The 14,931-nt window shown below is 44.7% G+C and overlaps 1 protein-coding gene across 4 annotated transcripts in view; it reads right to left on the reverse strand.

The window, feature by feature from the left end:
* SEMA5B (semaphorin 5B) overlaps nt 1–14,931 on the reverse strand; it is a 750,739-nt gene that overhangs the window by 247,111 nt on the left and 488,697 nt on the right. For all 4 annotated transcript variants that reach the window (XM_063934055.1, XM_063934058.1, XM_063934057.1 and 1 more), the window contains one exon: nt 11,919–12,017. In XM_063934055.1, coding sequence (XP_063790125.1) covers nt 11,919–12,017 — 99 coding nt within the window. The remainder of the gene's footprint in view (nt 1–11,918; nt 12,018–14,931) is intronic.

Genomic DNA, 14,931 nt, shown 5'->3' on the forward strand with positions numbered 1-14,931 from the left:
CAGATGCACAGATTTCTAGTATACATGGGTGGACTCTCACATTAGCACAAGGAAGAAAGTAGGCTACCGTGGCTAAACGGATAAGTGGACATGGATGCATCCGACTCAGAATCAGGCCCCACATGTACAAAGTTGCCAAATTCCCATTATTTTTCCAAGGACGGCCCTAAAGATTTGCAGATTTATTCCTAAACATTTATGTCCTAGGGAATGTCCCTGTTTTTCAATACTGACCAACTGTATAATGTAATGCCTCCTTTAGGGCTTGTAAGGTGTGTTTCTTATTATCTGGTTTATTAGTTATTGAATTAGGATATTTAAGGTCATAAAAACACATGTAAGAATCAAACTTATTAAGACAAAATGTAGGGGACTATAGTAATCCTGTGACATCCCTGGAGGTGTAGCCAAAGAATTCACTAGGAACCAGTGACATCACTGAGAATGCAGCCTAACCATTCACTAGGAGCCAAGAGAATACCTAAGAAAGCAGTCTATTCATTTACTATGAAACCAGTGATATCACAGAGAGTGCAGTCTATTAATTTACTATGAAACCAGTAATATCACAGAGAGTGCAGTCTATTCATTTACTATGAAACCAGTGATATCACAGAGAGTGCAGTCTATTCATTTACTATGCAACCAGTGATATCAGAGAGTGCAGTCTATTCATTTACTATGAAACCAGTGATATCACAGAGAGTGCAGTCTATTCATTTACTATGAAACCAGTGATATCACAGAGAGTGCAGTCTATTCATTTACTATGCAACCAGTGATATCAGAGAGTGCAGTCTAGTCATTTACTATGAAACCAGTGATATCACAGAGAGTGCAGTCTATTCATTTACTATGAAACCAGTGATATCACAGAGAGTGCAGTCTATTCATTTACTATGCAACCAGTGATATCAGAGAGTGCAGTCTATTCTAATTTACTATAAAACCAGTGATATCAGAGATTGCAGTCTATTCATTTACTATGAAACCAGTGATATCACTGAGAGTGCAGTCTATTCATTTACTATGCAACCAGTGATATCAGAGAGTGCAGTCTATTCTAATTTACTATAAAACCAGTGATATCAGAGATAGCAGTCTATTCATTTATTATGAAACCAGTGATATCACTGAGAGTGCAGTCTATTCATTTACTATGCAACCAGTGATATCAGAGAGTGCAGTCTATTCATTTACTATGCAACCAGTGATATCAGAGAGTGCAGTCTATTCATTTACTATGCAACCAGTGATATCAGAGAGTGCAGTCTATTCTAATGTACTATAAAACCAGTGATATCAGAGATTGCAGTCTATTCATTTACTATGAAACCAGTGAAATCACAGATAGTGCAGTCTATTCATTTACTATGAAACCAGTGAAATCACAGAGAATGCAGCCTATTAATTTACTATGCAACCAGTGATATCACGGAGAGTGCAGTCTATTAATTTACTATGCAACCAGTGATATCACAGAGAGTGCAGTCTATTCGTTTACTATGCAACCAGTGATATCACAGAGAGTGCAGTCTATTCGTTTACTATGCAACCAGTGATATCACAGAGAGTGCAGTCTATTCATTTACTATGAAACCAGTGAAATCACAGAGAGTGCAGACTATTCAAACAACACCTGTAACATCACTGAGAGCGCAACACTAGGAACCTGTGAGATTGGTTTAGAAGTCAAAAATACTGCTTCATTATTTACAGATCCAATACTTTAAATGATAAAAACCCAGCATCTCTGCTTGGTGCCTGAACTTAGACTAACACTATCCCCTTCCTGCACCAGTAGTGCCAAGGAATGTGCAAATCACTACCATCTAACTTCAGACTGCTTGACTGACGTGTAAATATACTCTCTTTCTCTCAGGTGGCAAAACGCCCTTACAGTGACCTATTACCGCCTGGGGCAAGTGCAGCACACTGCTGCAATGGGACATTTTTCTGTGGCCACAAAAGGTTTTAATTCTTTTTATAAGGAAATACGTATCCTTACGTATCCTGTAAGCAGCCTCCACAAACTGCACAAAGAGTTTGTGACCATTCAGAGAGATTAATTTCTCCTATTATTCTTATCAGTGATCTGTTTATAAGAACCGCATGCTTTCCAGCAAGGGGAGGAGGGTTCTGAACATTTTAATGAAAACAGATGTTCTCCTAGAAATTCACAGGAAGATTTTCAGAGTTTTCTTTTTCTGGATAATTCAAAACTGGCCAACAATGTTCCACTAACACTTTCCGCCCAGTGCTATGGGATTGAGACTTCCTGGTGACCTCTACCAGTTGCTGTCACTTATGTTCTGTGCGAAAGTAAACGCTAAGTGCCTCTATCCGCACACCCTAAAACTATGTATAATCTGAGTCCATGTTCCATGGTGTACGCACAACAACAATCTATAATCTGAACACACAGACAATTAAAATGCTATTATAGTTAGCAAACATACGGTACATTTTTAACACATTCACATGGAAAATATCTAATTTCGCGGTCTGCCACAAGGTGATGTTATACAATTATGTCACAATGGTACTGGCAGCAATACACACTGCAAACACATATATACAACTGTATCAGTCCAAATAAGTAGTGGTACGCCCCTCAATAATGGCTTAGAAATGACTATACCATTAGCCATGGTCTCTGTAGTTCTCGGTAAAGTGATATAATTGTACTTTCCTATAAATATCATTATATAATATTTTTTTTCTCCTTCAATATGTGATTACATTGAAACAGGCATACTCCATATGTGCTAACTAAACCTAGCTACAAACATATACAATTACTGGGCGATCATCACACAATATCAGCTGATCGGCTCGATAGTAGTGTAGGTGTCTATGCAGGAATGTTACCCAATAAAGGTCTTAAAGCGCTCCTGTAACGGACGGATCGGGAGGTCGCATCTTATGAGCAGCTTAAAATGTAATATGATCGACCTCCCGATTCCATAGAAGAACGTACACACTGAGATAAAAATATCTCAGTGTCTACAGGGTGCGTACTAGTCAGATAGTCGCCTGAGGACTGAAGCATTTGTCTGATTTGCAGAGATTTGCACATTGTGTACCAGGCTTAAGAATGTAACGCATGTCTGTTATCAATAAAGATATACAGGTTGAGTATCCCATATCCAAATATTCCGAAATACGGAATATTCCGAAATACGGACTTTTTTGTGTGAGAGTGAGATAGTGAAACCTTTGTTTTCTGATGGCTCAATGTACATAAACTTTGTTTAATACACAAAGTTATTAAAAATATTGTATTAAATGACCTTCAGGCTGTGTGTATAAGGTGTATGTGAAACATAAATGAATTGTGTGACTGTAGACACACTTTGTTTAATGCACAAAGTTATAAAAAATATTAGCTAAAATGACCTTCAGGCTGTGTGTATAAGGTGTATATGTAACATAAATGCATTCTGTGCTTATATTTAGGTCCCATCACCATGATATCTCATTATGGTATGCAATTATTCCAAAATACGGAAAAATCCGATATCCAAAATACCTCTGGTCCCAAGCATTTTGGATAAGGGATACTCAACCTGTATATATATATATATATATATATATATATATATATATGTATATATATATATATATATATATATATATTTGTATATTTAGAATTTTCACTTGTTCCATTCCAACAATGGCTGCTGCTTTATTATTATTATTATTATTATTATTATACTATTCTTATTATTATCATCATCATCCTTTATTTATATGACACAATTATAGAGTAAACAAATAAGCAAATCATAAAGGCAGTGACTCACAAATCATTATAATATAGGACAAGTACAGGGTATATAAACGGGTGTAGTACGGTATGCCGGCGCTCGGGCTCCCGGCGACCAGCATACCGGCCCCCGGGAGCCCGACCGCCGGCATACCGACAGCATGGCGAGCGCCAAGGAGACCCTTGCGGGCTCGCTGCGCTCGCCACACTATTTTATTCTCCCTCCAGGGGGGTCGTGGACCCCCACGAGGGAGAATAGCTGTCGGTATGCCGGGTGTCGGGATTCCGGCGCCGGTATAATGTGCGCCGGGATCCTGACATTCGGCATACTGAAGACCACCCATATAAACATACAGTAGCTGCGTCAGCAAACAACACTGAAATAAGTATCAGTGTCGCAGAAAACCAAGGGATTTGGTGTCGTCAAAGGGAGTATTGAAAAGAAGATGGGTTAAGTACATAAGAGACGTAAAAGCACATGAGGGTTGAGGGCCCTGCTTGTGAAAACTTACATTCTAAAGGGGAGGGGCACACAGACAGAGGTGACACAGATGGGGTAGAAAGTGAGCATGGGCCACAGAAGGATTAGGATGAGAGATGGCTGGGTTTGTTGAAGAAGTGGGTCTTGAGAGCCCATTAGAGGTTTTGTAGAGAAGTGGAGAGTGAGGGGGAGAGGTAGAGAATTCCAGAGAAAGGGAGCAGCACATGCAAAGTCTTGAATGTAGGAGTGAGAAGAGGAAATCAGTAGGCATGAGAAGTGGCGTGCATTAGCAGAGCAAAGAGGATGGACGGGAGTGTAAAGGGAGATAAGGTCAGAGATGTAACTAGGAGAGGAGTAGGTGAGAGCTTTCTAAGCGAGTGTGAAAAGCTTGAAATGGATTCTGAAGTGGAAGGGGAGACAGTGAAGGGCTAGTAACAGAGGGGTGGTGGCTGTAGTGTGTTTGGTGAGGAAGATGATCCGGCAGCAGCATTGAGGATAGATTGGAGTGGAGAAAGAGGTATTTGTCAGGGATACCAGTCAGGAGGAGATTACAGTAGTCCGGTCTGGAGATGACCAGTGAGTGGATAAGGGTCTTAGTGGCATCCTGGGTGAGAAAGGGTCTGATCCTGGAAATATTTTTGAGATGAAAATGGCAGGTCTGTGAGAGGTGCTGAACGTGTGGTTTGAAGGAGAGGGAGGTGTCAAGGATTACTCCAAGACAGCGCACTTGGGGGCTAGAGGAGATAGTAGTGCTATTGGGATCAGTACGAGATCCCAGCGGTCATGAGACAGGCCGGGATCCCGGTGGCGAGTGCAGCATGTCCCCTCACGGGTTCGCTGCGTTTGCCACGCTTAGGTCGCCACTGGTCTTTATTCCCCTCCGGGTGGTGGGCGTGGACCACCACCCAAGAGGGGTAACCAGCCGACGGTAAGGACTCCGACTGCCGGTAATTCAGCTAGTGTCGGGAATCCAGCGTCGGCATCGTGGCCGCCGGGATCCCGACAGGTGGTCAACTGACTGCCTCCCTCCCTCCTGACTGTCATCAATAGATAATTAAATTATGGGAGGGGAGGTTGTGCGGGAGGGTGGGAAGATGATCAGTTCAGTCTTAGACATGTTAAGTTTATAAAAGCGGTGGAACAACAAGAAGAGATGCTTTGTGAGAATCCCTTCATTGTGGAAAAAAGGACCAAGTTCAGTGCTGCAGGGTGTGTGGTTCAAAAGATTGACAACTGGTCGACAGTCCTCCATATGGCCAACATGCATAAGGTCGTCAGGGTCAAATGGGTCGACATGGAAATGGTCGACCAAAAATGTTTTTGTTTTTTGTGTCGTCTTGTGTACAGTATTTACCAATGTCTAAGCCAATTTAGTGGAAATGAGTACCCTCACGGGCTTGCTTTGCACACCACGCTTTGGCAAGTACAGGGTACTATTCCCAATCATAGTCCATGTGGATGGTAAATAATGAAAAAGCTGAACTCCCGCCTGTTGGGATCCCGGCGTTAAGGATCCCGAAGCCGAAATCCCGACATGCGTGTATATGCTGGTGCCCGATATCCCGACAAAAAATAGGATTTTAATTACCTACCGGTAAATACTTTTCTCGTAGTCCGTAGAGGATGCTGGGGCCACATTAGTACCATGGGGTATAGACGGGTCCACTAGAAGCCACTGGCACTTTAACAGTTTAATAGTGTGGGCTGGCTCCTGCCTTTATGCCCCTCCTACCAGACTCAGTCTAGAAACTGTGCCCGAGGAGACGGACAACTTCAAGAAGGGATTTTACACAGACAGTGGCGAGATTCACACCAGCTCACACACAAGGCAAAACAAGCTAACCAGCTTGAAAACTCAGCTATTGCTGAATAACATTACTGAACCAAGTAACAACGCAGTAGATAACGAAGAACAAAGCAGTACTGACCAAGTAACCACTGCAGGATAACGAAGCGCTGGGTGGGCGCCCAGCATCCTCTACGGACTACGAGAAAAGGATTTACCGGTATGTAATTAAAATCCTATTTTCTCTTACATCCTAGAGGATGCTGGGGTCCACATTAGTACCATGGGGATGTACCAAAGCACCTAGAACGGGAGGGAGAGCACGGAGGCTCCTGCAGAACTGATTGACCAAACTTCAGGTCCTCAGGGGCCAAAGTATCGAGCTTGTAGAACTTTGCAAACGTGTTCAACCCTGACCAAGTAGCCGCTCGGCAAAGTTGTAAAGCCGAGACCCCCCCGGGCAGCCGCCCAGGAAGAACCCACCTTACGAGTAGAGTGGACCTTAACAGATCTTGGCCAAGGCAATCCTGCCGTAGAATATGCGTGCTGAATAGTGAACCTGATCCAGCGAGAAATCGACTGCTTAGAAGCAGGACACCCAAGTTTTTTGGGATCATACAGGACAAAATGAGAGTCCGATTTTCTGTGACGAGCAATCCTCTTCACATAGATCTTCAAAGCCCTCACAACATCCAAGGACTTTGATGTAATTGAGGAGTCAGTACCTACTGGCACAATAGGTTGGTTGATATGAAAAGCCGACACACCCTTTGGAAGGAACTGCTGACGCATCCTGAGCTCAGCTCTATCTTCATGGAAGATTAAATAGGGGCTCTTACAGGACAAAGCCCCCAATTCCGACACACATCGAGCAGAAGCTAAGGCCAACAAAGTGACAGCCTTCCACGTGAGAAACTTGACCTCAGCCTCCTGTAAAGGCTCAAACCAATCTGATTGCAGGAAATGCAACACCACGTTAAGATCCCAGGGTGCCGTTGGCGCCACAAAGGGAGGCTGGATGTGCAGAACCCCTTTCAAGAAAGTCTGAACCTCAGAGAGTGCAGCCAATTGTTTCTGGAAGAAAATGGATAAAGCCGAAATCTGGACCTTTATGGATCCCAAACGCAGGCCCATATCCACACCTGCTTGCAGGAAGAGGAGAAACCGTTTAAGCTGAAACTCCACCGTAGGAAACCTCTTGGATTCACACCAAGACACATATTTTTTCCAAATGCGATGGTAATGTTTAGACATTACTCCTTTCCTAGCCTGTATCAGGGTAGGAATAACCTCGCTCGGAATACCCTTCCGGGCTAAGATCTGACGTTCAACCTCCATGCCGTCAAACGTCTTGATAAGTGAACGGCCCCTGTTGCAGAAGATCCTCGTAAAGAGGAAGAGGCCTCGGATCTTCCAGCAGTAATTCCATAAGATCCGCGTACCAAGCTCTCCTTGGCCAGTCCGGAGCAATGAGAATTTCCTGAACCCTTGTTCTCTTTATGAGTTTTAGAACTCTTGGAATGAGAGGAAGTGGAGGGAACACATACACTGACTTGAACACCCACGGTGTTATTAGGGCATCCACCGCCACTGCTTGTGGGTCTCTCGACATGGAACAGTACCTCCAAAGTTTCTTGTTGAGACGTGAGGCCATCATGTCTATTTGAGGCATGCCCCAAAGACTGGTCACCTCTGTGAACACCTCCGGATGGAGGCCCCATTCTCCTGGATGGAGATCGTGCCTGTTGAGGAAGTCTGCTTCCCAACTGTCCACTCCTGGAAAGAAGACTGCTGACAGTGCCACTGCGCGCTTTTGCTGCCCAGAGGAGGATTCTTGTTACTTTTGACATAGCAGCTCTGCTCTTTGTTCCTCTCTGTTGGTTTATGTAGGCCACCATCGTCACATTGTCCGACTGTACTTGAATGGCCTGATTTTGCAGAAGATGTGCTGCTTGGAGAAGACCGTTGTATACGGCTCTCAGTTCCAGAATGTTTATTGAAGAATGGATTCCAGACTTGACCACCTTCCTTGGAAGGTTTTCCCTTGAGTAACTGCGCCCCAACCCCTGAGACTTGCATCCGTGGTTAGAAGGATCCAGTTCTGAACCCCAAACCTGCGGCCCTCCAGAAGGTGAGGCATTTGCAGCCACCAGAGGAGTGAAATCCTTGCTTTCAGCGACAGACGTATCCGCTAGTGCATGTGTAGGTGAGATCCCGACCACTTGTCTAGGAGATCCAGTTGGAAAGACCGAGCATGAAATCTTCCGTACTTTAGAGCCTCATAGGAGGCAACCATCTTCCCCAGAAGGCGAATGCACTGATGAACCGATACCCGGGTAGGCTTAAAGACATCCCGGACCATTGATTGTATCACCAACGCTTTTTCCACCGGTAGAAACACCCTCTGTACTTCCGTGTTGAGGATCACCCCCAGGAAAGACAATCTCTTTGTCGGCTCCAAACATGACTTTGGAAGGTTCAGTATCCAACCATGTTCCCTGAGCAGATGAGTCGTGAGAACAATGGACTGCAACAACTTCTCCCTGGCGATGCCTTTATTAGCAAATCGTCTAGATATGGAATTATGATCACTCCCTGTCTGCGGAGGAGAACCATTATCTCTGCCATCACCTTGGTGAGCACCCTTGGTGCCATGGAGAGACCGAATGGCAGTGCCTGGAACTGACAGTGATTGTCTAACAGTGCAAATCTGAGATAAGCCTGATGCGGCGGCCAAATTGGAATGTGGACATACGCATCCTTGATATCTAGGGATACCAGAAACTCTCCCTCCTCCAGACCTGAGATCACTGCTCTTAGACAATTCATTTTGAATTTGAAATCCCTCAGATAAGGGTTTAACGATTTCAAGGTCAAAATCGGTCTGACCGAACCATCCGGTTTCAGTACCACGAAAAGGTTTGAATAGTAACCCTTGCGTTGCATATGAGGTGGAACTGGAACAATGACCACTGTCCTTTCCAATTTTTGGATGGCTTCTTCTAGAATAGCCCTTTCTGTCAGTAAAGCTGGCAAGCCTGATTGGAAGAATCGGTGAGGCGGGAGTTTTTGAAACTCCAGTCTGTATCCCTGGGAAACAATATTCTGTACCCAGGGATCCAGGCTGGACAACACCCAGACGTGGCCGAAACGTCTGAGTCTCACCCCCATCAGCCCGTTCTCCAGGCTGTGCAGACCACCATCATGTTGAGGATTTAGAGGAACCAGTAGCAGGCTTCTGGTCCTGGGAGCCTGCAGGTGTAGGCTTCTTGGATTTTGCCCGACCACCTCTAAAGAAGGTGGTAGGAGCCTTGGTTTTTTTCGTCTTAGCGGTCCGAAAGGACTGCGATGTAGATGAAAAAAAGGGTTTCTTCGTAGAAGGAGTAGCTGAGGGAAGAAAGGGTGACTTACCTGCGGTTGCCGTGGAAATCCACGTATCCAACGCTTCCCCAAATAGAGCTTGACGGGTAGGTTCTCCACACTTCTCCTGGATTCCGCAGCTGCAGACCATTGGCGTAGCCAGAGTCCCCTGCAAACTGATACAGCCATGGAAGATATCCTTGCATTCGGCGTACCCAGGTCCTTCATGGACTCCACCATGAAACTCACAGAATCCTGTATGTTACGTAAAAACAGTTCAATGTCACTTCTATCCATTGTATCTAAGTCTTCTAGTAACGTGCCTGACCACTTTACTATAGCTTTAGAAATCCATGAACAGGCAATAGTGGGCCTTAACGCCACTCCTGAAGCAGTGTATATGGATTTGAACGTAGTGTCAATTTTACGATCAGCCGGTTCTTTTAACGTGGTAGATCCAGGGACAGGTAAAACCACCTTTTCTGGAGACAGATGCGTCAACTATGGGTGGGTTTTCCCATTTTTTTTCTATCCTCCTCAGGGAAGGGAAAAGCAACCAGAATCTTTTATGGGATCTGGAATTTTTTCTCCGGGTTTTCCCATGATTTTTCAAATAGAGCGTTTAATTCTATAGACGCAGGGAAGGTTAGCGAGGCTTTCTTACTGTCAGTGAAGTAAGCCTCCTCAACCTGCTCAGGTGGTGTGTCAGTAATGTTTAACACATCTCTAATGGCCTCAATCATGAGCTGCACCCCCTTTGCAAGGGATGCCGCCCCCCTCAGCACATACCCATCACCGTCAGCCGTGTCAGAGTCGATATCCGTGCCGGCTTACATAATCTGTGCAAGTGCACGTTTCTTTGGGTATATGCTAGGGGATTTAGAAGGAATAGGAGCAGAACCTGACCAAACTGCCATAGAATTCTTTAAAACCTGAGTTTCAGTCTCAGTATGAGCCACCCTAGTAGAAATCTGAGAGATCATTCCCTTAATTGAAGTCAGCCATTCTGGCTCAGATATAGAAAGAAGCCTGAGACAAGACATTACATTCCAGGGTACATGGAATGGATTCCTCTGGAGAAGAAACCTCCTCTGCAACATAAGACACAGAGTCCCTGGACATGGCTATGTGAGAGAACATACACCCCCACACACACAGGAAAATGTCAGACACAGTTTCCCCCCCCAAGTTCCTTCAGAGAAACACAGAGCTTGGAGCCAGCGCACACACACAGAACTTCAATAGGTAGATATAAACCAAATACCTGGCGCTGTGTACCCTTAAAAGACTACACAGTAATTTAGAGCCTCACCCCCCTTTCTACAACAGCGGTGATGCTTTTGTATTTCAGGAGTAACTCCCAGCCAGCGCAGCTACTGCGGCTGGCTGAGAGATGTTTGTCACTGCCGCTGGCCGCAGCGGCTGCGTGAGACGTCACGCAGCCGCCGCGGCCCGCCCCTCCCAACGGTCTGGCCACGCCTGCATTGGCCGGACCGCGCCTCCTAAACAGCGGCTTAACGCTGCCGTTCAGCCCCCTCCCGCCCAGCGACCGCCTCTGCCTCAGAGGCGATCGCTAGGCAGCGACGACTGCCATGCGCCGGCGCCGATCAGACCCGATCGCTGTGCTGCGACAAACTGCAGCAAGCGATCGGGTCAGAATTACCCCCTAAGTCCATTGTTTAGAGTGAGTTGCGCCATACTGCAGTCATTGGAGCATGCACCATATTATAGTCACAAGAGTGTGCCCCATACTATAGTGTCTGGAGTGTGCATCGCATTATAATCACTGGAGCATGTGCCCTAACATTGTTGCTGTGGCATGTTTCATAATATAGTCAATGGCGCATGCACATTTCCTTTAAATGTCATACTGTATGCGTCTTACAGTGTGCGGCTCTGACCTTATGGTGCCCATACACTTGTGTGATGTCCCGCAACGCGACATCGCGGAGCATCGCACCGGCAGTTCAGATGGGATGAAATTGCACCTGAACTGCCAAAGTGATTACCATGTGATCACGCAATAGATTGCATGGTAATCACGTGATGGGCATGTCACTGCCGACGGGGGATGCCCATCGTACATCGCAGTGCGATATATTGCATGTATTTTAAAAAACACATGCGATCACACTGCGATTCGATATATATTAAGTGCAGCACACACTATCTTGAGATGCGAGATTCGACCGGCGTGCCCGTGCATCGCGTCACAAGGTACCTAAAATGTCATACAAACCTTCGATTTCTCTCACAGATCCGGTCGAAATCGAAGGTTAGCACCGTTTATCTCACAAGTGTATGGGCTCCATTAGACTGACAGCTCATTAATTACAGTATCAATGTTCCAAATGTGTGTTTTGTAAGTTCCAAGCGCAGATGAAATGATCTAATGGTTTGATTCTGCAATGAAGCCCAAAGTTAATTCTGCTCTATGTAAAAGGAAAAATAACATAAAATTATTTATTATGTGTATGTCGTTCTATAGCAGCTATCAAGCGTAATCTGGAAATACTTTTTACCTGGCGACTGGTGCACACAGGCGAGAACGCGTTAGTCCCACAGGTGAACACTCGCTTTCCATTTACTATCAGTACTCGTACGTAGTTCTGACACTCCTCCTACAAAAAAAAAAAAGACACAGAGGCAATCCGTGAGACAGATAATGTGACCTTTACAGAAACGCACAGTTTAATGACTGGAAACAAATACTCAGCAAATGTAATAATTACTTCCTTTATTTATTCTGATGTAACAGACAAATTGGGTAAACTGCAATTGTTTGTCTATTCCATACATCGCCATCCACTTTTTCAGCAAAACTGAGTCCATCCACCATGACATTTTTTCCCCTCAGATTCCGTCCCCTTCTCCCCCTTCCAACCTACCAGGGTTGATAACCTTGTTTTCCCTTTTTCCTGATGAAGCTCATGCTGACATCTCCTACTCTCCACCTGTCCCTTTGACTCATACCCTCCCAATTCTTCCACTCAATCCCTTCTGATGCCTGTTCCAATATTACCCTCCTGGTTTACTAATATTCTTTGGCACCTTCCCCTCAATAAAATGACTTTCCCCAGTGAAGATCCGCACTCACCCTCTCTATTGATAACATCTCCCTCTACTCTGTTCATCAAGACTGTTGTCCCAAAGCTCACCATTTCCACTTTTATATATATATTTCTAAATTCCATCCCTGCATCACCCTGTAAGTTAACACACAGTTCGCACTCTCCTCTCTCGACATGACTACTATAATTCACACCATAATTACCATCTTCCACCTCACTCCTCTTCAGACTATCTTTAACTCTTCTCAACTCTGCTGCCCACCTAATTTTTTTGTCTTGTCACTCTACCTCTGATGCCCACCTCTGCAAGTCACTTCATTGACTCCCTGTTCCAAATTCCAAAGTAAAATTCAAACTTCTCTCCATCATACATATATTTCCAGCCTAATTTCCAAATACTTTCACTTCTGCCCAATTTCCTTTACCAATGACCGCCTCCTCTCTTCCTCCCTGATTATCCCCTGTCATGGTCACCTCCAGGACTTCTCAGATGCCATTTCCTACCTCTGGTACACCCTATCAAACTTCCCTCCAGCCTCCCAGCCTTCAAATGTACCCTTAAGACTATTTTCTTCATTGAATCTTACCACCTGTTATGTGGACTACTCAGTTAAAAGGGATACCAGGTGGTACTTGGTGATGATCATGCAATTACCCTTGCCCAGCAGTCTTTTAGCCTCCTGCAATGCTAGGGTTCACCTTTAGCAGCCACCATTCCAGGGTGAATTAGGTCCACCCCGTACTCAGATGCTCCCAGGTCTTATGTAAGGACAAGGCGACTATTGGAGGCTGGGCAAGAGTAAATGCAGTACAGTGAGACGTTCACAGGACACAACCTTAGTAACATTGCTAAATGCACAGATGGAGATAACAGAATGCACGTGAGTGCACAATGCACAAGGTGAAATAATAATAAACACTGAATGTATATGAAATGCAACAATGCACAAGATGGTATAATAATCAAATACAGATGGTATGTAAATGCAACAATGCATAGGATGATATAAGCAACTAAATATAAATGGATAATAAATGCAACAATGGACAGGATGACATAAATAATCAAATACAAGAGGTAACTCAGACTCTGAAAATAGCCAATGCAAAATCCCAGGACTTCACTTAAACTGTCTGATGTGGATTCTGAAGAAGCCCGGAAATTGGAACTGGAACAAAACCCCCAGATCCAGAGACACAGAGACCGGCTTTAAAGCAGGATTACACTGTGTGCAGTGATAGTAGGCTTGGCAATTGGAACAGACAGCACTAACTACACAGACTCAATTCACAACCACAGGATGAGAACCAGGACCAGGTACAAACAGGAACTTGAAGGTATAACCAGCGTCAGGTGAAGGGTAAGCTGGATAATAGAGGGAGCAAGCCCTAATCAAAACCAGACACAAGGTAATGGCGTAATTATCTGAAAGGTGAGACTGCACAGGCCACACATGCAGGAGACAGGCTGCAGTTACACAGACTCACCAAAGACAGCCCGCAACAGTACCCTAAACAAGAACATAAGAAAACCTGGAATGCTAGCAGAAATGCCACAGACTCACAACATAAAAATATAAACAGAATGCAAGCTGCATTTGCAGCCTGTAACACCACTCCCTCCTCTTAATACCCAGCTTCTCCACTCCTCAGTTCTTTGTGTCTATCCGTAGCCTTCTATAGTGCAAGCTCTCGAGAAGAGCCCTCTTTCCTCTGTATGCTCTGTGTAAAAATTATGTAATCCGAGTGCTGTAATGTATGTATGTTATCTATGTAAGTACTGTTCTTGCGTAGTCAGGTGACTGGCCGTCAGGACACCGGCGGTCAGCATACCGACGCCCGGATCCCAGCCACCAGGATGCCGGCAGGGTGCCCCGGGCTATTCCCAACCGTGGGTGTCCAAGACACCCATAGAGTGGGAATAGAACCTAATAGCGAGCGCATCAAATCTGCAAGGATCTTCATTGCGCTCCCCTCCCTGCTGGCATCCTGGCCGCCGGTATTCCTTCACTGGTATTTCGACCTCTGGGATCCCGAGCACTGGTCACCCGACCCCAACCCCTGTTCTTGTGTGCACCTTTTTGTACTCTTGCACTTTGCTGTATGTTTTACCCCTTTTTATGGAGTATGAGTGGCACCATATAAATAATAATAACAAATAATAAAATGTAATCAATAAACTGACCATACCCTGACATCACTCATTTTCACAATGCAAGGATAAACAACTATAAACCTCTTTTATTTTTTTACTTTTTATTCTTAAAAATAAAAATTTGTACAGACAGTATTGATCAGTAATACTGCACCATGTTAAATAATTTACCAGTAAAATAACAGTAGGATGAAACTGAAATAATAAAACTATTGTCAGTGGGCCATTGTTATATAGTTAAACTTGGGAATGTTTTCTGTAAACAACATTTTGGCTCTGATACAGACAAGGTGGCCAATCCCGGGATCA

This window comes from Pseudophryne corroboree, chromosome 7 (assembly GCF_028390025.1).
Source record: "Pseudophryne corroboree isolate aPseCor3 chromosome 7, aPseCor3.hap2, whole genome shotgun sequence".
NCBI classification, from domain to species: domain Eukaryota; kingdom Metazoa; phylum Chordata; class Amphibia; order Anura; family Myobatrachidae; genus Pseudophryne; species Pseudophryne corroboree.